The 23,416-nt window shown below is 37.2% G+C and overlaps 1 protein-coding gene across 3 annotated transcripts in view; it reads left to right on the top strand.

Moving 5' to 3' along the window:
- The window catches only part of Pdlim5 (PDZ and LIM domain 5), a 178,483-nt gene that overhangs the window by 34,552 nt on the left and 120,515 nt on the right, over positions 1 to 23,416 (top strand). For all 3 annotated transcript variants that reach the window (XM_059266355.1, XM_059266356.1, XM_059266354.1), the window contains exon 3: positions 21,295 to 21,446. In XM_059266355.1, coding sequence (XP_059122338.1) covers positions 21,295 to 21,446 — 152 coding nt within the window. The remainder of the gene's footprint in view (positions 1 to 21,294; positions 21,447 to 23,416) is intronic.

The raw sequence follows: 23,416 nt of genomic DNA, 5'->3' as shown, positions 1-23,416 counted from the left end.
TTCAATGTTGTAATCTAGTTTTTAAAATCATACCCAAAAAGGAAGTCCTGTTCCTCCCCATAAACAGTTCCTCCTCATTTCTGCCTCCTATTAGGCAGGTATCAGTCTGTTTTCTGCCTATATATTTACCTTTTCTTTATATTTCATTTATTTATATTGTCATTGTTCTAGGGTTACTGTTGCTATAATGAAACACTATGACCAAAAGTAAGCTGGGGAGGAAAGGATTTATTTGGCTTATACTTCTACATCATAGACAGTCATTGAAGGAAGTAAGGACAGGAACTCAAACAGGACAGGAACCTGGAGGCAGGAGCTGATACAGAGGTCATGGGGGGGCGGTGCGGTGCTGCTTACTGGCTTGCTCATCATGCTTGCTGAGCCTGCTTTCTTATAGAACCCAGGACCATCAGCCCAGGGATGGTACCACCCACAGCAGCCCGATGTTATGAAGGCATTTTCTGAATTGAGGTTCCCGCCTTTCAGATCACTCTAGTCTATGTCAAGTTGACATAAATTAGCCAGCACAGCCACTGTTCAGATCTGTTTCTCTTTTCTTATAATGTTTGTGAAGTTTATTTAGTAGTCTATATTGGTACCTCATTCCTTATCATGTGGATAAAGTAATTGTTTACTTTTAAAGTGGTAGTCACTAAGATTGTTTCCCCTTTTGAGCCGTCATGTTTTTTGTGTTTCGTGTTTTCACTGCTCTTGTGTATACATCTAGGGAAGGAATTATTGGGCCATATGGTAATTCTGTGTAACCTTCTAAGGAGCAATGATTCTGTTTTCTCAGGCAGCAGCATTGTTTTACTTCCCAGCAGCAGGATATGAGGGCTGTACTTAGTCTACACACTTGGGAGCCTGGAGAGATGGCTCAGCTCTCAAGAGCATTTGCTGTTCTTTCAGAGGATCCAAGTTCTGTTTCCAGCACCTGAATAACGTGGTTCAGAAACTAGCTGGAACTGTAGGTCTAGGATATCCCTTGCTCTCCCTGGCCTCTTGACAGGTCTTGTGTGTGAAAGGCATACATATATACATTCAAACACTCACAGAAAATAGAAAATGAAATAAACTTGTAAAAGTAAATTGTTAATAAAATTAAACAAGAACAACAATTGTTATAGTGCAGTCATTCTAGTGGGCATGAATGACTCTCTGTGTGTGGCTGTATTTCCATTCTCCTGATGGATAGTGATGAAGCATCTTTGTATGTACTTATTAGACATTTTTATATTTTTTGGAGGGGAGCATCTATTTAGGTGCTTGGTCCATTTTAAAATTGAGATATTTGCTGCCTCTATAGTACATAGTTTTTTGTTTTTGTTTTTTAACTTTCTGTACTATATCCTAAATAGAAGTCTATTGTTATATATATATATATATGTGTGTGTGTGTGTGTGTGTGTGTGTGTGTGTGTGTGTGTGTGTATTTCCATTCTCTAGGTTATCTTTACTTTCTTCATGTTAATTTTAAAAATCCGGTTTTTAATTCTTTGGTTCCTTGTGCTTTTGGTGTTGTGTAAGGAAGCTTTGCCTAACCAAACTGTTGAAGGTTCACTCCTATATTTACTTCTAACAGCTTTATAGTCTTGGATTGTTGTGAAATATTAGTTTAAGATGTGTTTTATTCATTTATGCTGTGGAATATTTGTTTAATGATGCTAAAATGTTTTGCATTCTTTTATGTTGCATTTGTTTAACTAGGTAAAGCTCTGTTACTTTGCCTGTCTAAAACACCTGATTGGTCTAATAAAGAGCTGAATGGTCAGTAGCGAGGCAGGAGAGGGATAGGTGAGGCTGGCAGGCAGAGAGAATAAATAAGAGGAGAAATCTAGGCTAGAGAAGAAGAACAAGAAGAGGGAGGAGCGAGAAAAGGAGAAGGAGAGGAGGACACCAGAGGCCAGCCACCCAGCCACACAGCCAGGTATAGAGTAAGAAGGAAAGAAAGATATGTAGAATCAAGAAAGGTAAAAAGCCCAGACGCAAAATGTAGTTAAAGAGAAATGGGATAATTTAAGTTAAAAAAGCTGGCTAGAAACAAGCCAAGCTAAGGTCAGGCATTCATAAGTAAGAATAAGTCTCCCTGTATTTATTTGAGCTGGGTGGCAGGCCGGCCCCAAAGAGTAAAAAAACTGAAAAAAATTACACCTTTTTTTTTTTTTTTGAGTGAATTTGTTTATTATGAGAAGATCTAACCCATTTTTCTGCATGTAATTCTTAATAGGCCTTGTCTCTGTAGCTTTTATTTTGTTGTTTGTGTGTTCATTTTGCTTTATTATGCAACAGGCTGTCCCTGAATTACTGGACTCACTTGATCCTCTTGCATTAGCCTTCCAAGTAGCTGTAACTACAGACATGTACCACACACCCAACTCTTTGTTTTAGTTTACATTTTCCTAGTGACTAATGATGCAGAACAATTTCATTTGTTACTGTGAATTTTCTTTAGTAATGTGTCATCTCTTGCCTTTCATGTAATATTTCATGGACTAAAACTTAATTATATAGATCATATACTAATTAACAAAGAAAGCTAATTCCTTGACCTCTTTAATTACTGAATGATATTTAATTTTTTGGAATGTTTTATGATTTTTTAAAACTCCTATAAAGATAATTGTTTACTGGTATAAAAGACAGATGTACTAAATATCCTTTACTTTTATTTTTTAAGTTCTTTAAGGTGATAGCTAGATGAGTGGTTATTGGGGTCAGAATTTCATGTTATTTTAAGTTTTTGGATATTTATTACCAAACTGCCTTCAGGAAATTGATTGTCCTAAAATAGTGGATTGCTTGAGCTGCTGAGAACAATTTCTAGAAGCATATACTCATCATAATCATGTAGTCTACCTTCCATAAACTGTCCATAAACTGTCTGTGCATGAGATTTTGGCTATGTACATTTCTTGACTTCATTATTTTTCATATGCTTTTATATTGTCTGAGTGATACAATTTTTAATTTCTTCTGTGTATGTTTCTTATGAATGGCTAAGGCTCTGACAACTGCTTTTCTTTGTGTTTCTCTGCATGTATGCCTTGAAATTATTATGTATCTTTCAAGGCTTCAAGCACTGTTGTCTCTGTTATGGAAGCCCCAGAGGACAAGGTTGCCCTTAGCACATGTGGCATTTCCTATAGTCATCACTGGATTCTGGAATTCTCTATCTTGTCATCTTGCGGGTATCATCTTTGTTTCTTTCCCAGGCTTGACCTCAAACTTGTTATTCTGCCTCACCCTCCATAGTTGCTTGGTTACAGGTGAGTTACTACGCAACAGTCCATGTGATTTTAAACAACTTTTCTTCCATCATATTACAATAACTCCTAAACTGCTATCTACTTCCACAAGCAAACTTCTGGTATTATTTTCTCTAAATTTTTTTTAAAAATCTAATTTTGTTTATCAGGTAGGGGTGTGTGTGTGTGTGTGTGTGTGTGTGTGTGTGTGTGTAAACACATGCATGTGTGTGGTGGTCGTGGACAACTTTTGAGAGTTGTCAGGAGTACTTGCTCTTTCTACTGTGAGTTCTAGGGTAGGACTCAGGTCTTCTGGCTTGGGTGCCTTGTAACCACTGAGCCATCTCACTAGTGAAGACTTCGGGTGTTTCTGCAGGTGAAATTTCAGATTGTTGTGCCTTTAATCTTGTAGGGTTTGGTGCATAATTTTGTGTGGTGTAGCAATTAATAACGATCTATTTAATTTATTTGACTTGTATGAGTATTTGGCCTGCAGGTATGTATGTGCACCGTATGTTTACCTTGTGTCTACAGAGGTCAGAAGAGGGCGTCAGAGCCCCTGGAACTGATGGTTCTATGTCACCATGTGGGTATTGGGAACTGAGCCTTGGTCCTCTGCAAGAGCAACAAAAACTCTGAGTTTTCTCTAGCTCTTGGTATAATGATTTTTAAGAATACAAGTTGTATCAGTAGTAGGATTGATTACGTATGATTTTATGTGTTTGTAGGGTAGATTCCTAAAGGGAAAACTGCTGCACTTGTAATTTTAATGTATATTGACAAACTGCCAATAATGTATCAGAGTGTCTATTTCTCTATACCTTGGTAATGTGCTATCACATTGATAGTTTTGCTCCCTAGATAGATGAAAAAACTAGTAGTTTAGTGTTTAGATACTTTTCCTATATGTTAAAACTATGTCTATTTCCTTTTGTAGGAAAAGTTTTAATTTAAAATCTTGGTAAATGCTAAAAATAATAAAAGTGGTCATTACACATATCCTAATAAATAAAAATAGATTTTTCTTCTGGATAAGGTACTATGCCTTTTGGAAAAAATAGCCCCTTTCAGAGTCTCTGAAACCTTGTGAAAGTATTTGAAAAGCTGTGAACTTTATTAGCATCTGAATTCTTTCAATAATTTGGTGCCAAATGAATATGGGCATATCTTGTTAACATTTTAATAGAGCTTTCAAACTAGGGGATCTGTATTCATAATATCCAGAAAATTCTATGTGAGTTATGTACACACATATATTTTAAAACACTGGAGAATTGAAGGTTGAGCAAAGACTGGGAAGAAAAACAAAAGAGTTGTAAAAAGAGAAGGCTGGGGAGATGGCTCATTGGGTGAAATGCATGCTCTGCAATCTTGAGGACCAGTGTTCAGATTCCTGGGACTCTGTAAAAAGCTGAATAAGGCAGCAGACCTGGTATTTCAGTGCTGAGAGGCAGAGACAGGAAGATCTGGGGCTTGCTGACTAGTCATTCTAACCAATCTGTGATTTTTGTGTCAATCAGCAAGAGACCGTGTCTCAAAAAATCAGGTGGAACTCCCTTAAGGGAGATACCCAGTGTCTACCTCTGGCCTCCACAGATATATGCACAGGCAAGCATACTTACACACATGCAGAAACTGTACACCCAAGACAGAAAAGGTGTCTATAACAATTATAAAAATGAAACTGTAACAATTAGAAGTGTTTACTTTTATAAATTTTATTTACTTTCAGCTTTTATATGTTTCCACTAAGTTTTCATATATGAAATATAATTTTTAAAGTTGCCCGTAACCATTTATTTTTCTTGGTATTCTTGTTAACACTTAGAAAAAAGTATTTTTATTCTTTTTTAAAGCTTTTTAAAATTTGTTAGGGTACTAAAGTAGTCTTTGATAGCTAACATAGTACTGATCTCTATTAATTGTCAGTATGTTATAACACCAAGTTAGACATCAAGAATAAAAACTAGTTTTTCCTTTTTTTTAAAGAAATTTTGTAGCAGTTTGAGTTTGACTATAATTCTGTGTCAATTGAATCTAACAAAAATGTAGGATTTGTGTGTGTGTGTGTGTGTGTGTGTGTGTGTGTGTGTGTGTGTATTACCAACGCATTAGACTGAACACATTGGAGATTTTTAAGGAGTGGTTCTTCAGAGATAGTTGGAAAGCTGTTTTGTTATTTCATTAATCAGTGATATCTGAGTTCTTTATATTCCTCCCTTTATACAGTCTCCCCGAGAGAAGCTTCCATCATTCACGAGGTAGACCAAGGAGGAGCCTCCTACCAAAGTAAACTGTTGTGATGTATGTGCATGTGTGTGTGGGTGTAGGGGCCTGTGTGGGCCTGTGGATGTGTGTACCTGTGTTTGTGGAGGACAGAGGAAGGTGCTGTTCTGTGTTATGTTACCTTGTTCTTTTGAGGCAGGTTCTCTCATCCAACCTGGAGCTTTGTTGTGGTGCTGAAGATCCAGGTTACATCTGGCTTTTTCATAATGTTGAGGATCTGGGTTCAGGTCCTCATGCTTGCATAGCTAGGACTCTTAACTGCTGAGACATCTCTCGCCCTAGGATTTTTTTCTATTACCAGTAAAGTCACCCAAATTCTTAGTAATTGTCTTGTGTTGAAAGACACTAACTCTGTGGAGCTATTTCTCCATATACAAAGCAGTGGGTTTCCAGAGGACAATGGCTGGATATCCTCCAAGTCTTCATTTCTGATACTATGTACATCTGTAGACAACATCATAGTCTATGTACTGAGGACTTAGTCCCACAAGACTCTTTCCATTTGGTGCCAGTTGTAAGCAGTAAGATGTTATTTACGTTCAGGCTGTATATTGTGGTTCCCATATGCCCCTCTTTGGGTTTGATTGATTTGGTGGAGTGACTTACTTTACTTTTATTTCCCATAAAGGATGTTACAAAAGGTGTAGTTGAACAGTCCGATGGAAAGGATTGTATATTGTTGGGTACCATGCAAACTCCATTGCCTTCGGGGAGATGATCCCCGCCAGGTGGAGAATGAAAGTCAAGTCAGTACCATCTTTGCAGACACTGGGTCAGAAAGTTCCAGAGTCTGACCTCATGGTGTATTCTCACACATTTAAGCACACATAAAACTGTTTATGTGACAGTTATCATAACAAAGCTTTAGGCAGAGCTACATCATAACTCCCTAGCAAGGTAGCAAAGCATCTGTGACCTTTACATTAAGAATGAATTCAATTGGCTGACAAACAGATCTCAGGGCCTGGGCGTCCAGGAAGGATCAGTGAGAAGCATAAGGATAGATTCTGTTGTTGGAGGAAGCAAAGTACATGGGGCCTCTTTCAGCCTGTGGGTTCTGACCCCTTTGGCAAACCTCTATCTCCAAAAGTATTTACATTATGGTTCATAACAGCAAAATTACAGTTATGAGGTAGTGACAAAAATAATTTTATGGGGCTGGAGAGATGGCTCAGTGGTTAAGAGCCTGGTTTCTCTTCCAGAGGTCCTGGGTTCAATTCCCAGCACCCACATAGTAGTTTATAATCATCTGTAACTAACTCCAGCTCCAGAGAATCAGACATCCTCTGCAGGTATCACGTGCACATGTTTGTGTATGTGTTGCACAGACAAACACTCAGGCAAAACACGCATACAAATAAAGTTAAAATAATAATAATCAAGAGTTGTAAAAAAATTAATTTTATGGTTGGGGTCACCACAACATGTGGAACTGTATCAAAGAGTCTCAGCATTACAAAGGTTGAGAACCAATGCTCAGGATATTGGGGGGAATCCAGGTGGAAGTTGGCATTTAATAGAATAGCAAAGGGTCACCAGATTGGTGGACCCTTTTCACTCTGGCATTCCAGGTGACCCAGTGCCATTCATTTCCTTCCATTGAAGAAAATTGGCCCATGTGATGGGCAATCCTGGTTTCTCCAATGCTTACTCAAAGCTGTGCCTTCTACAGTATATGACAAGGTGTATAAGAAGAGGCCATATCCATGCTGCCTCTGTGCGAGCCACTTTCCAGACACTTCCACGTGTTCAGCTCTCTGGAAGTTCTTTGGAACATTTTCATGGAGACACTCTGATATAGGGCTAATTGGTTATATCTTTGCCTATTGTTGACCAATTCAAATGCCTACCTCTCCACTTTTCCTTTCCATTTGAGTGTTGGGCAGAATGTTGTCAGCTCACTATTCATACTTTGGTCTTTCCTGTGAGCACTGCTCATCCTGGTGCTGTCTCAGGCCTCTGAACCATCAGTCATCTCAGGAGCAGACAAAAGTCATTCCTACCAACTTAGAAGCTCAACTACTGAACTTAGGAAGATATATGGCAGAAAACAGGGATGAAGACAAAATACTTATGTAGTATCACAGCATAATCAAGTGCATGAGAATCACTACTTTGTGGAATATTGTGTTAAATATATGACTTATTATATTGCTAAAAGTACTTTTTACCTTTTTTAATTCATTCTTTGAAAATTTCATACCTATATACAATGTATTTTGATTATATCCATTCCCTACTCCTTTCAACTCTTACCAGAGGATCTCTCAAATTTCCAACTTTATGTCCTCTTTTTTTTTTTTTTTAATAACCCGTTAAGTCCAAGTATTGCTGCTTATATGTACATGATTGTGGGTCCTATTAGCAGCCACACCTCCAAAGAAAAATGCCTGCTCCTCCCCCAGCAGCCCTCAACTTTCAATAGCTTCTCAGTTAGGTGTGGAGCCTTATTAGCCCGTTCCCCATCTCTGCAGCAGTTTGGACTGGCCTGATGCTGCAGTCAGTCTTTGTAGGTGACCGCAGTTGTGCAGTGGCCATGTCATATAGAGAAGATAGCATTCTACAGCATTTCTTCCCATCTTCCGGCTGCTGCTTCCTTTTTGCCCCCTCTTCAGTGATGTGAAGAGGTACTCAGCCTTGGGTGGTAGGGCTGAGCACTCACTGTCCTTATTCTTGGTGCTTTAACCACTCTTGAGTCTCTGTATTTACCACTGCCCACTGCAAAAATGAGCTTCTCTGACCAGTGTTGAGAGCAGCACTGGTCTATGAGTGTAAACAGTAACGTTTAGAAGGCAGTTTGGACAATATCATCCGCTAAAAATAACTTTTAATACTGTGTAATTTCTAGGTTTTTCACTGTTCTGATGATGGTTATTTTTCTGGTAGCATGTGTTTTATCTGAGCAACGGACATAAAATTTTTCTCATAGCTCTGGAGACTGGGAAGCCTCAATATCAAGGTGCTAGGAGATTACAAGCCTGGTGAAGGCTTACTCTACTTTAAAGATGGTACCCACCATATATGTTGGAAAGCAAAAAGGGTTAACAGGCACCCTTAAACATCTTATAATGAAAGACAGTATCCCTGCTCATGGGGATGGAACTCTCATGACATAATCAGTTCCCAAAGACTTCACTTCTTAATACAAAATTTCAGATTAGGTTTCAGCATGGGAACTAGGGAAGAGTAGAGAAATATTCAGACCGTAGCATACCTCCTTGGCCCTTCAGATCTACATGAAATATATTTATTGTATCTAAATAGTTCCCAGAATCTTAACTTGCTCATTATCAACTCAAACCTCCAAATTACTGTCTAAATTAAATATGACAAAGAATTAAGGTGTTAGTGATCCTGAAGGAAATTGCTCTCCCAATGAGAGTTCCCCAAATCAGCCTGTTTCCAAAACACAACAGTGGGACAAACATATGATAGACATTCCCATCCCCAAAGAGTGAAAAGTGGTAACTACTCCCAAGTAAGTCAACAGGAAAATAACATTGCATCTTAAGATTGAGAATCATCTTTTCTGACCTCATGTCCTGCCTTCTAGACCCATTGGGACAAGGGAGGGCCTCCAAGGCCAGGTAGTGGGGAGGGCACTCTTCTGTGTCTTTGTTGGGGAAGGGCCATGCTTCAGCTTTCTATGGTTTAGAGGCCTAGGCTGGAATTTCATGCCTTTGACGCTCCCTTTCCAAGACCCTTTCTCATGGCATTACTGGGCGTTGCCTTAGTAAGGGCTCTGGAATGTGCTACCCCTAGTGGGTGGGTGGGGGACTACTATACTCCCCTAGCCACCAACATTCTGTTTCCTAATATTAGCTAATGCCTAAGATGATTGAACATTGCTCTATAGTAGTACTCATTTGAACCCTTACCAGAGTCACCCTTAGTGCTTCTTTTCCAATTTTGTCTGCTTTTTCTAGCATGTGCCTCCAAACACTTCTAATCATTATCTGGTTCCAAAGCTGCTTCCTTGATTTTAGGTATATATTATAGCATTGTCCCATTGCTCAACAGCAGTTTCATCTTAGTTCATTTTACTGTTACAGCTTTAGCTGTAGAAATTGATAGCCTGTACATATTGATAGCTCAGAGTTCTGAAGGTCAAGCCACCAACAGATTCAGGGTCTAATGAAAACTCACTGGTGCTTGTCACAGTGTCTCACAAAGCAGACCAAAATGACTCTCTAGAGGCTCTTTTGTGAGAACACTAATCTTTTTCACAGGATGTGGCCCTTTTCACCTAATCTTACTTGGTAAAGTCCTCATCCCTAAACATCACATAGCAGGGTTAGAATTCAACACAGGAATTTTGGGGGCATGTAAACATTCAAAGCATAGCATTTGCGTGATGTAAACATATGCAGTACAGTGAAAGTAGTATTTTCTCTACTAGCAATAGAACTTAAACACTGCATCTAAAGATGATAGTGCTACAAAGAAAAGAAAAGAAAAAAAAAGCTATGTATATCATTAACTCAAAGGACTAGCATGGCACTCTAAAACTTCCTGGATTTTTTATCTTTGTGAATTCTTTGTCAAACCTTTGCACTTTATTGAATTTTTATTTCATTTGTATTTTGTTTTGGATCCAAATACTGTGTTTTACATTTATCATCATATTTTGTTGTATCTTGAAGATGTGAAGAGCTTTTGGGTCTTTGTTCCAGCACATTCTTTTCTATACCATTTTTTTCTGTCTTCAAGTTAGCATGCATTCCTTTTAAATTTCACAAGTTGATTTGGAACAAAGTTCTTAGAAATCAATTTTGAATCAACTCTAAGAATTGGAGTTTGTGTTACTGACTTCTCTGATTGGGGACTTTTCAATGTGGGAATTTAGAAAAGAAAAGATACCATTGACTAGATACCTAGATATGTGTGCTAGCTTTTTTTCGTCGTTATGACCAAATACTTGATATTCAAAAACAGGATTTATTTTGGCCTCCTGCTTCAGAGGTTTCAGTACATGGTCCTTTGTTTTGTTGGTTTGGGGCCTGTGGTGAGGCAGAACATCCTGGTGGCAGGAAGTGGTGGGGGCAGAGGAATAAATATGCCTGTGCAAGCTGGTTTTTTCCCCCTTTTCATTCCAGATAACCCCCTGCCCTGTCTTGTCTGGAGCACTCTCACCGACACATATAGACATGTTAGTAACATCTCAGTTTAATCAAATTGTCAATAAAAATAAACCATCACAGTATAATTTTACACTTTTGAATGAAAAAGATAAATATATCAAAAATTGATTTGAGTTAGGGTTGGACCATAGTGCTAACTCTTTTATTTTTACATCCATTCAAGGAGATGATTTTGGTTTGCAGATAGTTTCGATGGAAGATAACATGCTCAGTACTTTTACTCTTTCGATTCTTCCAATGAAAACAAAACACAAGAAACATAATGCTGTAGATGTATCAGTCTTATTAAATAAGAAACACAGAGCCAAATGCAGAGTTAAAAGCCCAAGAGGTCAGAGCAGTAGCTAAGAGCTGGGACTAAAATTTGCTTCCAGCATTCACCCCAATACCTGGCTCCAGGTTTGTTTTTATTAATAAGACCTTCTAACAATTTGTGCTACATAATGCTTATTTGAAAAAACAAAAAACCAAAAAACAAAAACCTATCATTCCCTACTTCTGAAATATGAGAGTGGAGCATGCCTCAAGGCAGCACCCTTCCCCCAATCTGAAACTTGCCCTAACTCTCGAGAGAACAGTTAGTAAAAATTTATTATTATTCTAGTGGTTTTGGACTAGAGCCATTTTTATTCCATAAAATTTTGGGTTTCTGATGTTGCTGTAAGTTCAGGTTTAAAAAAGTATTTGCGTTTGCCTGAAAAGACAGGAGAATGTTTTGTACAGTCCACCTAAGCTCATGTGCACTATTAAAAAAAAAAATCTTAGTTTAGTAACATCGTAGATTTTTATCCTGCCCTCTCCCCCTGTTTGAAATGGTTTCCCTATTCACCCATTTTATTTATCTTCTGCTTTAACTAATATAAGCAGCCCAGATCTTCCAGTAACTTCCTTTGATTTCTGGACATTGAAATTTATCTTGATTCTGTGTTTTGAGACAGGGTCTCTCTTACATTGCCCTGCCTCTCCTGGAACTCATCATGTAGACCATGCTGGCTTCGAACTCACCTACATCTGCCTCCCTAGTGCTGGGATTAAAGGCATGCACCAGCACGCTCAGCTTATCTTGATTCTTACTCACTTGTAATATTAATTTTGTTGCTGTTTTGAGTAATTTCATAAAATCTTCATTTTCGGTTGCATGACTGGTTTTAACAGTTTCATGCCAATCCCAAGAATTTTCCCAGTATAATGTTTTGCAATAGGAAAATATGAATAATATATATTAAGCATTTGGGCAATAATAAAAATTTATTACAGTGAAAATAGCTACTAATGGTAATGGCAATTAGATAAATGAAAGATTAGTAACTGTGTAAAGTATTTATTATCTTCAAGTTGAAAGAGATTCTAGAGTCATTTTATCCTAGAGTCCCATACAGCTCAGCAGAATGCAGACAGATCAGTGGCTTGCTCAGAGGCACAGGTCTGCTAAATGGCCGAGCTAGAACAGCTTTCCTTGTAATAAAATATTGGGCGGATGTTGGTTATCGTACTAGTACATACAGCTTGTGCAATTATAATTGGCCACAAATAGTCTGGACATCACGCTAGTGTGACCAAACAATATGAAATGTGCATTGACAAAGGTACAATATTTTCCACTCTATATTAAAAATGAGCAAAATGCCTTTGATATATGCTGTAGTATTTTATCAGGTGCTTAAAATTCTGTTTAGTCTATGTATGATAGACTAAAAAGGAAGCTGTGATACGGTAATTTCTTAGAAGCAGCATGCTTACAGTGTGGTCTGCAGACCAGCAACAGTGTGGACAGACTTGAAATACCGAAACGGAGAGTAATTGTTTATAAAGCTTATGCAGCAGCTTGTGTGTGTGTGTGTGTGTGTGTGTGTGTGTGTGTGTGTGTATAGCATAGATCTCTGGAGTGATTACTCCTATTTTTCCAGAAATGTATTCAGAATTATTGCCATGTGATAGACTAGGGAGAAGGAGGACTCTGGTCACAAGCAGTCTGAAAAGTTTTTTTGCTTTGTGGAGAGCCAATCCCTGTGAACAGTGAGATTGTATGAAACATCGGATGAGAGAAAGGGCCATGTCCTTTTGTATTTGTTCTTGAGATTGAAGGCATTGCTTTATTGGAATTGTTATTAGATGTTGATTTATGCTATGAAGCCTGGAGTTTTAAAAAAATTAAATTTTTTAAAGCTACACTTATCTCTTATTTGCATGCAAAAACCTTTTGTTTCACCATTAAAAATAAATATTCTGTCTTCTTTGAGCATTCCTAAATTTTCCTGATGTTAATGGAGTTTTTATCTTGAGACATCTGAAGATGGTTTGCTTGTGGACTATGGAGGATTTTCTTCTCGCTGTACTAGTACTCTGGTGCTGGTGGTTAGGAGCCACGCTTTGAAAAGCTCTGTTCTAAGGTTTCATTAAATCATAAGTTCTTCAGTTTTGGGGTCATAGATGCTTTTGAGAATTTGGGGAAAGTTCCACTAGATGGAAAATGCATCCATGCTTGCATGCGATTTCAGATGACTTGTGAACAGAACCTGGCGGAGGAGGGAGGATGTTTGCAATGTATGGTTATCCTTGTTAATCTGTTCCAGGGTAAACCAGAACTCACTAATTCTCTTTAATCTTTTTAGTTAATTGTAACTTTGTTTTTAATTTTTTAAAAAGCCATTTCTCTAAGTGTTCCAGATAGGATCACTGGTTTTTCTATTTGTGACAAGTTTACTTGGTTTTGAGATGTTAGTGGATGTGTTCTTTTTACAAACAACCAAACCTTTACATTTCTGGTAGACTAGTGTTTACCTTCTAACTGCAAAATGCATGAAATCTTGGGGCATAGACACAGAAATTGGCTATAAAGTGCGAATGTTAATGCAGCATTTCAGTAGTACAGCATAGCTTAAGAAGATGTTTATGTTTTATTTGGACATGATGGATAGAATAAGAAGTGGTGTCTAGTGAGCTGGTATTAGCACAGGTTCTGTGTTTGAACTAGGTGGTTAAGTAACTACATAAGGACAGACGTAAACACTGACTCACCTCTGTTTGGTTAGTAATTCATAATGACACATACTTGGAGGTATTCTCTTTACTGCTTCCTTATAAGGCATTTTCCCCCTAACTTTTGGGTAAAATTGCTTATAGTTTGACTCACAAACCCAAAAACAAACCCATAGTTAAAGTGCTTGCATGAGTCAGAATCTCATTCTTTTCTTCAGTGAGGTTGTTAGTGATTACTTGCTAGTTTTGCCTTTCTACTGCTCCAACCTACAAAAAGCCAAATCATTTTATTTCAAAGAAAAAGGCATCAAATACAACGCAGGCTCAAGTTTTAAAGTGATACCACCAGTTAGACATCTGGTAGTCTACTTTCTCTTACTGTAACAAGATTTTTGGTTTGGGGCATTTTATAAAAGTAAAAACTTTATTTAGCTCATAGTCTTGAAACAAATTGGGCCTTGATGTATAGAATAGCTATAAAATGAAGTGAACCACTGCATGCTTATATTTCTTAGGGTTTGATAGGATAGAATAAGAAGCTGTTTTAACAAATGAGGGGAAATATAGTCATTTTACTAAAACAATATAAGCAGACATGGGTTAGTTTTGGAGAGTGAAAGTCCAGGACTAGGCTACACCTTGGTGAAGGCCTTCTTTTCTGGGTAGCCATGTGGTAGATGTCATCGTGTGGGGTGACTGTGGGTGTAGAGAGAAGTCATGTGGAAAGATGGGAAGCCAGAGAGAAGGGTTGTACCCAGCCTTGCTCTTTCATAAACTGTTCTTGTGGGAGCTGGGGGCTCACAGTAATCCCTTCTGAGAATAGTGCATCAGCACCACTTCCACTATGTAAAACACAGCCACCCATCACAGCTTCCAAACCAGTGACAGCCATTTTAAAATGTCCTTTAGCAGCATTTGAAGACTGCTTCATGTGCAGACATTATACAATAGCATAAGATGAACATGAAGTACTCTACTATAATGTTGTAAGATAGATTAATAAGGATTAGAGTGATGGTAAGCAAATTAGGATTTGTGAATTCTTTTTAAAACCATACTTCATGACTTTTTGTTTTTATTTATTTATTTTTACTTTTGCTTCTTTTTGGTTTATTAGCCTCTAGCTGCTAATAAAACACCTCTGGCATTTTATTTGTGATATTGATGATGGGGTGGTGTTTACTCATCAAAACAAGTTCTGTTGTAGATGTGGTTTTACATTCTTACATATTTTGGGGAGTTGATCCTGGAACAAGCTACATTATAGTGCCCTGGAAAATGCACTGGACACCGGTTCTTAGAAAATTTCCACCACAGACTCATGTTTTTGGATTCAATTTTTAAATTCTGTATGAGATATAGTAGTAGATATTGGAAAAGACATTTTAAAACAAAATTAAACATTACTTATTAATTAGATTAAAAGCCCTACCTTTTCCAGTTCTTTGTCTCAATAAAATCCTGTTCATCAGATAGACAAGGCTTTTTAGCAAACCCTCCACCCCCTTTCCCCCCACCCCTACACGTTTTGGTAATTGGCATTAGAAAAACAATAGCTTTTGTAGTTTTTATTTTCCCATGGTTTGGTTCTCATGGTTTTTTGACATGGGAAACTAGTGTCCCTTCCTGGAGCTATCATAGTTATTGTTCCTTTTTTACATTTGCTAAGTTGGTGGCATTCCTGCCATACTGGTGGTGCTAGGGTCATGTGTTTCCAAGCATTCCGAATTTGTTGAAAATATGCAGAAGGCAGAAAGCTTGGACTTGCTAACATTTCATCATGTAGGTATATGTCTCCCACTTGTTATCCTACATGCTGTCTTCATTACAGGACACTTTCCAAAGTCAGTTTCTTTTGAACTAACAATAACTGCTGTGTTTAGTGAAATTCCAAAATCAAAGTATTGTTGTGTTTATTTGAAAGCTGATTTCTACAATGAACTTGGGCTTACATATTTTCAGTCTATCATTTCTGTGCTAGTATTTTCTGACTTTTTAAATTGCAACCCTATGTCCCATTAAAGGAAAAAAGGTTTTTACTTGTTTATTGAGCATTTTTTATAATTTGAAAGGTAAATTTCATTAGAGAATCTAAAACAGGGTCACTACTGTAGCCAGGCTTTGCACAGTTTAGCAGCTGATTGGATGATCACTGTAAAGGAGGCTCTTAGGAGGTAGACTGCTTGGATGGTCTGCGCTGTTTCTGTGAGGAAGGTGTGCTCAAGTGGTTGTTAGTAGCTCTGGGTAGGTAGGAGTGACAGGACAGTGTCACCCTTCAGAAGTCACAAGGAACTTCTTAGGGGGTCAGATAGTCTTTTAACCAGCATGTGTTGAAGATCCCTGTCTTGGTAGTTACCTGTCTCTGGTGTCTTCTTTTCCTCTTAGTTTTTAAAGGTGCAGCTCTGCCTTTTCTCCTTAGTTAAAAAGTTCTTGAAGAAACCCTACAGGAACCATGTGTTTGTAAGGAAGCTAAACAGTTTAGGGACTCGTAGTTACTAAGTTTACTTAAGTTCTTAAGTAAAATTTATTATTATTTATTAAGTAAAATTCTTAAATAAATGAAAAAGTTACTTAACTTTCAATGACATAAATATAGCTGTGGCAACATTGGTTCTAAATCATACTAATGATAGCCATGCGTATTACTTAGCAGCATGTATCATGATGGAAAGTATTTCTGTTTAGCTTACATAGCTTGTCTGTGTGGCTGTGGATGCATATTGAGAGACAAGGCTTGGGTATGTTTTTCCTGTCCGTGGGGTGCCTCTCTTCCCTTGTCCTCCTGGCTCCTGTTCCACCTTCTGTGATCAGTACCCTCTGGTTTTCTCCTGTGTGCTTCGTGACTTGCTTTACTGTTAGTCCATCTCTCACCGTGAACTCAAGGCTTCTTCACCAGCATCCACTTAAAATCCATTATCCTCTTGGTACAATGATGGCACTTAATTCTTAGGTTAAGCCAGTGATTGGATAGCTCTGATTTGGATAGTAGAAAGCAGGTCAGGAAGATGCTCCAGAGCCCAGGAAAGACAATTGTAGACAGATTTTTTTTTCATTGGGCCACCAGCTCACAAAAATGATACAGAGACTTATTATAATTATGAAAGCTTGGCCTTAGCTTAGGCTTGTCCCACTAGCTCTTATAACTTAAATTAACTCATATTTTTAAATCTATGTTCTTTTGCATAGCTGGGTTACCTTTACCCTGTACTGCCCATCCTGTTTCCTGACATCTGGCTGGCGACTCTATCTTTCTTCTTTCCAGAGCTCTCTCTGTCTAGAAGTCCTGCCTATAGCTCTTGCCTAGCTATTGGCCATTTAGCTTTTTATTAAACCAAACACAGTGACACATCCTCACGCAGTGTAAAGGAATACTGCAACACAACAGACAGAGAGTGAAGGAGGGGAGTGATTGGCTTTTCTTCTAGGAAGGGAAGGAAAAGACAGAAGCAGATCTGACCAATATGAATAATAATAAGATTTAGGCAATATGAACTTATGAGAAAAATAGAGAAAATTTATTGTGCGTTTTGACATGTACTAGCATTGTAGTTATCAGTAAGTGGCTCCATGAGGCATACAGAATTTTACTCATCATTTTCAAAGAAAGCTGAACTTAGAGAGGCCATGCCAGGTGACATAACCAGCAAACAGTGTGAATATGGACTCAGTACTGTCTATCTTTAAAGCCTGTGCTCAGTAATGCATTCTTACTTGCTGTATAAAGGTCCTGCTTTCTTAGCACCCAGAGCCCTGTATTGCTGCCTCGTCAGCACTGGCGAGAGGAATTGAATTCAGAGCTAGCTCCAATGTGTGCAGCCACATTAGCTTGCAACCTCAGTGAGACTAGATAGTTAAGAATTTTTAAAGAAACATGTAGCTACAATTAAGTCTATAGAAAATTGGTTAACAGTGCTGACAGATGGATAGACAGAATAAAGGGAAAAGCATTTCCATGTCATTAGTTTGTTTTATACTGAGCTTGATTCAGGAACCTCTGATGGCTGTTTATTCCTACACATTGTGTATTCACAGAAGACGAGGGACTGCTTTATAACATGTACAGGGTACACTGGTGACAGAAAATAATCACTGCTTCAAACAAATGTAGCTATTCAGATTTTTTACAAGTTGTAGAAGATGAGCTATATAAATAATAAGTGACCCTTAGCTGTTCATCTGTTGATGAATAGAAAATGAAGATATGGTATATTTACAATTTAGCTATTAAGAAAAATAAAATGAATGGGTAAATAGGTGGAGCTGGAGAAAATCCTGATTGAGATAATCCTGGCCCGGAAAGACAAACATTGTATATTTTCTTTAGCTTATGGGTGTTAGCTGTGACTCTTTAGGTATGTGCATTTCATTTGAAATTCTTACAGAGGTCAGGACATTACTAAGGGGTCATAGGGGGTTCTTTTAAGGGAAGGGGGAATAGCAGGCACTGGTATAAAGCCTTAAAAGGAAATTATGGCAGGAAGGAATAAATTGAGGTTGGGCAGGGGAGGACGGGTTGGAAGATGGAAACTGGGAGGGATAAGTAACACTAAAGACTTTTCAGAGAGGCCACACGAAAACCTACTATTGTAAAGCTTCCTAAAATAATATCCACACACACACATACCAAAAAAAATATTAAAATGGAATTATCCTATAATGGGACAACAGTGACCTTACTAGACAACAGAGGATAACAAATAAAGACCCAGTCCTAGAAATTGGTAGCTTTTGGAGTTGCTAGCCATTGAGGTCCTCCAAACCCTCAAACGTTTCAGGCTGTTGCCAGCACTCTTAGTTACCCTCCAGAGCTTTCCAGTTCTTTTTTTTTTTTTTTTTGTTTGTTTGTTTGTTTGTTTGCCAATAGTGCAGTAAGAGTGTGTGAGCTATATAGATAGCAATTTCATTTAGGCTTAGCATTCTGGATGTCCAGAGTTAAAGGGCCATACTTGGTGATGGCATTCTTCCTGACAGACCTCCATAGCGTGCAGAGAGGATGTGTCTTGGGAAGGCAGGAGTGGTAGGGCAGGCTCCATTTCTGTTCTTTTTATAGCCACTAGGATTTCATTATGGGAGCCCTATCCTAATTACCATATTGAATACTAATCACAAAGGGCCCAACTCCAGACATCATAGTCAGATTAAGTTTCTTAAGTACTTCTCAAGATTAAATCTCAGCACGTAGATCCTTGGGGACGTACTCATACCATATTTAAACTTCAGCAACCACCATTTTGGAAATGTGCAAATAGATAATAGGTAAGATCAAGGTGAAAGGTGATCAGGGTGTGGTCAGACAAGGAAAAGATAGGGCTGACAACATTTAGTTATTTTCCTACGTGTTTTTCTCAAGAAAGAGACAGGATTCATGAAGCTGTATGAGATCTCTGTGTTCCCTGACCCGAAGGTGAGGACAAGATAAAGACAGTTCTGAGAGAGAATGCTGAGAAGTCAGTTGTGAACATTTTGAGACTACACTAGGATCTCAACAAATAGTAGGCATATGGAGCCAGGGAGTACTACAGTTTCATTGATGCTGTCTTTGGCATGACATTCTTTCTGCATCATGTATTACCTTTATGCAAATGCTGGAAAAGAAAGTATTTAAATTGCTTCCATTTAGCATATTTAAAACAAATGCCACAGGCTTCCTTTCCTGTTTGTGTTTTAAGTTTTCTGCGTGTGAGGATGATGCTGAGGTAATTGAGTTGAATTTCTATTTCTAGTTCATTTTACTTATATGCTTGCTCCCCTTGACCAAAATAAAGTATAGGATGAGCTGTTTAGTTTATGGTTACTCTCATTATCTGGATTCTGAATTTTAGTGTATTTGTTTATTTTAATAGGGAATAGCCTTCCCTTTGTCTTCTGGGCTATGTTTTCATTTTGTGATGAGACCTGTAACTTTGTAATAGTAGCTTGCATATAGATGAACTTTAAAAACTATGTAGGAGGAGAAGACCCTAGGATCATCTGGGTAACTTCCACATTTCTCATGATAGCAATCTGAAGTCAAGGGAATAGCAACAACTAGCATTTATTGAGTTATTATGTCATGTAATCATTGTAACAATCCTTTAAATGAGTGAATTGAGTTTCCCCCAAATCACATACAAAGTAATGGCATGGTTGGCTTCAGCAACTGTTTCCCTTGTAAATGTGCATACAGTTTCTATAATGTAGTTTTGTGCAGTAGAAATGAATAGTTAATATATCTTCTATTAGAGTAAATGTTTTCTTTGATATTTAAATTAATAAAAAGAAATGCTATTCCATTAGCTTACATATTACTTAGTGCAGTGAAACTGTGTGAGTTACTGAGTAGAATGCATGTTTAGTGAAAGTCTGTGATGGATGAAATACATGTACTGTTCTTGTTTGTCATTTTGTCGCTCAGCACTATTTTCTTGAATTAGATCTAAATGATTACTTTTGTGTATTGGGATTTGTCTGCCTTGAGGAAAGAATTTGAGAACTGATAATATTGAAAAACTAAATGAACATAATGTATTGTATTTATTCCTTTGTCCCAAATTATATAGTGTAGCACCCAGTTCTAATTTGGTAAACTAAGAGTTTGTTTTCTTTCTTCATTTTAATTAGTATTTTTTTTTTAACTAACATTTTCTTTTAAGCTTAAAAAAATACTGTGATGGTGGGAATAAGTATTGTCAAGTGTACAGTTAGGCTGTATTAGTTGTGTGTATTCACAGTGTTATTTATGTAGTTCCCATCACTGTTTATTGAAAACTTTCATTGTCCCAAATAGGATCTCTATGACATCTTACTGGCTAATTTCTGGTTTGGGCCTGGTCTCATCTCTCTTACAGCCACCCAGTATAATGTAATAATCATAATAATCTGCTTAGACTAGTTGAATGCTGAGCTTGTCATTGAGTTAGAATGGTTCCTTTTGTCTGTATTTGTTTTGTATTTCTAGCTATTTATGAAAACTGCCTTTTTTTTTACATATTGTAATTTTATATTTGCTTTCTGGAGGTGATGAAAAACACGTATTTGCAACTTGTAGGAGATCAAGCTAAATGATGTTAACATCCAGGCATTTTTATTGAGTAACCAAAGAAACACACACAGAAAAAGTCTGGCAGTCTCAAATCAATGCATTTCCTTCCCTTCCTGTTAGAATCCTAGAGCAGGAAGCACACCAGTATAAAAGATACTTGGGCCTGTGATCTAAAGAAGTTAATCCTCAAATGCAGATGTGAGCTGGACTCAGGGAAAGGAGGGCGCCAAGATCCTTCTTTCATGTTTGTGTGCAAACAAATACAGCAGTTGAAAGAGTTTAAAAAAATTTATTTTTAAAATTAATGCTTTGTTTTAGGTTCTATTCCTTTTCTTTTGCTGAAATGTGAAGTGTTCATGGATACTTCTTTTTCTGTTTCTTAACCATCATACACTACTATTGCATAGTAAATAAATGGGGAAATTATCAGGGAATATTTTTCAGACTATTATTTGTTTTTGAATAAAGAATTTAAGAAAAAAGCATGAAAATAATTTCAATTTTAACTTCTTTTATCAAGCAAGATAATTTTATGTTGCCCAATAGTATATTAATGGAATTTTTTGTGTTAGTGTTCTTGTGTTTTAAACAGTGATGTTTCTAATGAGATTTGTTTATTGCAGCTGAAAGATGGTGGCAAGGCATCACAGGCACATGTGAGAATAGGCGATGTGGTCCTCAGCATTGATGGAATTAGCGCACATGGAATGACTCATCTTGAAGCCCAGAACAAGATTAAGGGTTGTACAGGCTCTTTGAATATGACTCTGCAAAGGTAGGTTGAATTTTGTCACTGAGAGAGAACTCAACATCGAGGAACTATTTCTGTGTGTTTGATTCATGCTATGTAAGAAGCAGTTTTTATATTGCTGTTTCAGGTAAATAAATAAAAAGTATACTCGCTCTTCAATTGGATATTCATGCGGCATGTGAATTGATGAAAACAGTGGGCTATTTTTCATGTTATCCATGTCTTCATGAACACTGGTTGTATGGTTTTTGAGAATTCAAGAATTCCTGAAAATTTTCAGGCTAAAGAATTCTTATTGTAGGATAAATCGTTGCTTCATATTCTGAGCAATATATTAGGGTATGGCCTTCTGTGATATGGTTTGACTTCTCTAGTTTCTTCTTTACCTTTCTTGTTTTGAATAGATAAACATTTTTAATATATGTACTTGAAGACTGGACTTTTAAATTTTATGAGTTTTTTTGTTAAGTTCTTCTGTCCTCAACAATAAATTGTATTCTTACTGATGATAATAAGTCAGGTGTTTTGAGTATCCCAACACTGGACCTGCGTTGCAGTCATTATATCACAGTGCTTATTAAAAGCAGTATTGGCCATGCTGAATCAGACCTGGACATGAGGATCAGAGGTATATGCTGTTGAGATCCCTGTTATTGTCATAGATTTAACATAAGAGTCACTGTGGTATCTCTGACTTAGTATGAAGGAGAATCGGCTCTGAACCTTATGTATAAGGAAGGAGCCTGATTATTACCAGGGTCATAAGTCCTAGTTTTAATGATTTCTATTTTTAAGAAATAATAGTATTTTTGTTCTTTGAGAATTCACACGTGTGTACAATGTATTTTGATTATTTACCCCCTACCACTCCCCAAGTGTTCTCTAGTTTATCATATATGGATGATACCGTACCTTACCCCTGGAACAACTCTTATTTTCCCATAAACTGTCATGCAAATTGTGACTCTTGAACGAAGAAAATAAAATACAGAGTATCTTCCAAACATATTTGATAATAGAGACTTTCTTCTCAGATTCTTTCCTGAGACTAGTGTTCTATGGAGAGCACTTTGGATGCCTCTCTCCTCTTTGCTGCTGATGTTCCATGGACTAATACTTAAAGGAGTCAGGCAGAGCAAAATACGCTTGATTGTTTATATGAGTATCAGTGTAAAATTGAGTAGGGAAAAGTTTTAATACTTACAGTTACTTAGATTTATAGATCTAGTTTATTGTGTTATGATTGTCTAACCAGTTAAATCTTTGCATTTTTGTATGTTGAAGAAATTTCTTTAATTGGGATCACTGAATCACCAGTTATACATATATAAATTTTTGATAGCTATACATTTTAATGCATGGAAAGATAATCAATGAAAAATAAAAACAGTCTATTGCTAATGTTTTCATACTGCCTGTCTATAGAGGCATGCAACATAAACATTGTTACTGATTAAATGAAGATGCTCATTTTTCTTTATAGACAGTTTTGCCACGTTTGAATTTGAAGGAGAACAAATAGTTAAGCTTGTCTGAGATATCAAGAATATAAAACACATACATATGATGGCTGTTTCTCACACCCTAAAACTGAGTCCATATAGCCGTGTAAGCTCCTTTGTGGGCTGTGATCATTTCTTTATTACCATCCTTCTTGTTTTCACATTGTCCTCTTTATTTTATAATCCAGACACTATATTCCTTATTTTTATAAACTGGGACTCAGTATTTTATTTTCTTTTGAAAACACTGAGTCTCATAAGACTAGATGAAAACCAGATGTTACCCTGTTTGGATGCATTTCCAACTCCAGCAGTCTGCTACTGACTCTAATAAAGCTACTGAAGTACAAAATCTGACTAACTTACAAAACCAACTCAGTATTATAAACATTTGGGGATTCTGTTCTGTTGAATCTTATCTTTCTTTTTCCACATTGAGATTCAGAGACCCAGAATATAAGAAAGAGTTTTAGAGTTCTGTTGTGATTAATT

The sequence above is a fragment of the Peromyscus eremicus genome, chromosome 6, assembly GCF_949786415.1.
Source record: "Peromyscus eremicus chromosome 6, PerEre_H2_v1, whole genome shotgun sequence".
Lineage (NCBI taxonomy): Eukaryota > Metazoa > Chordata > Mammalia > Rodentia > Cricetidae > Peromyscus > Peromyscus eremicus.
Note: the sequence above shows the minus strand (reverse complement) of the source record. Positions and strands in the feature narration are given on the sequence as shown.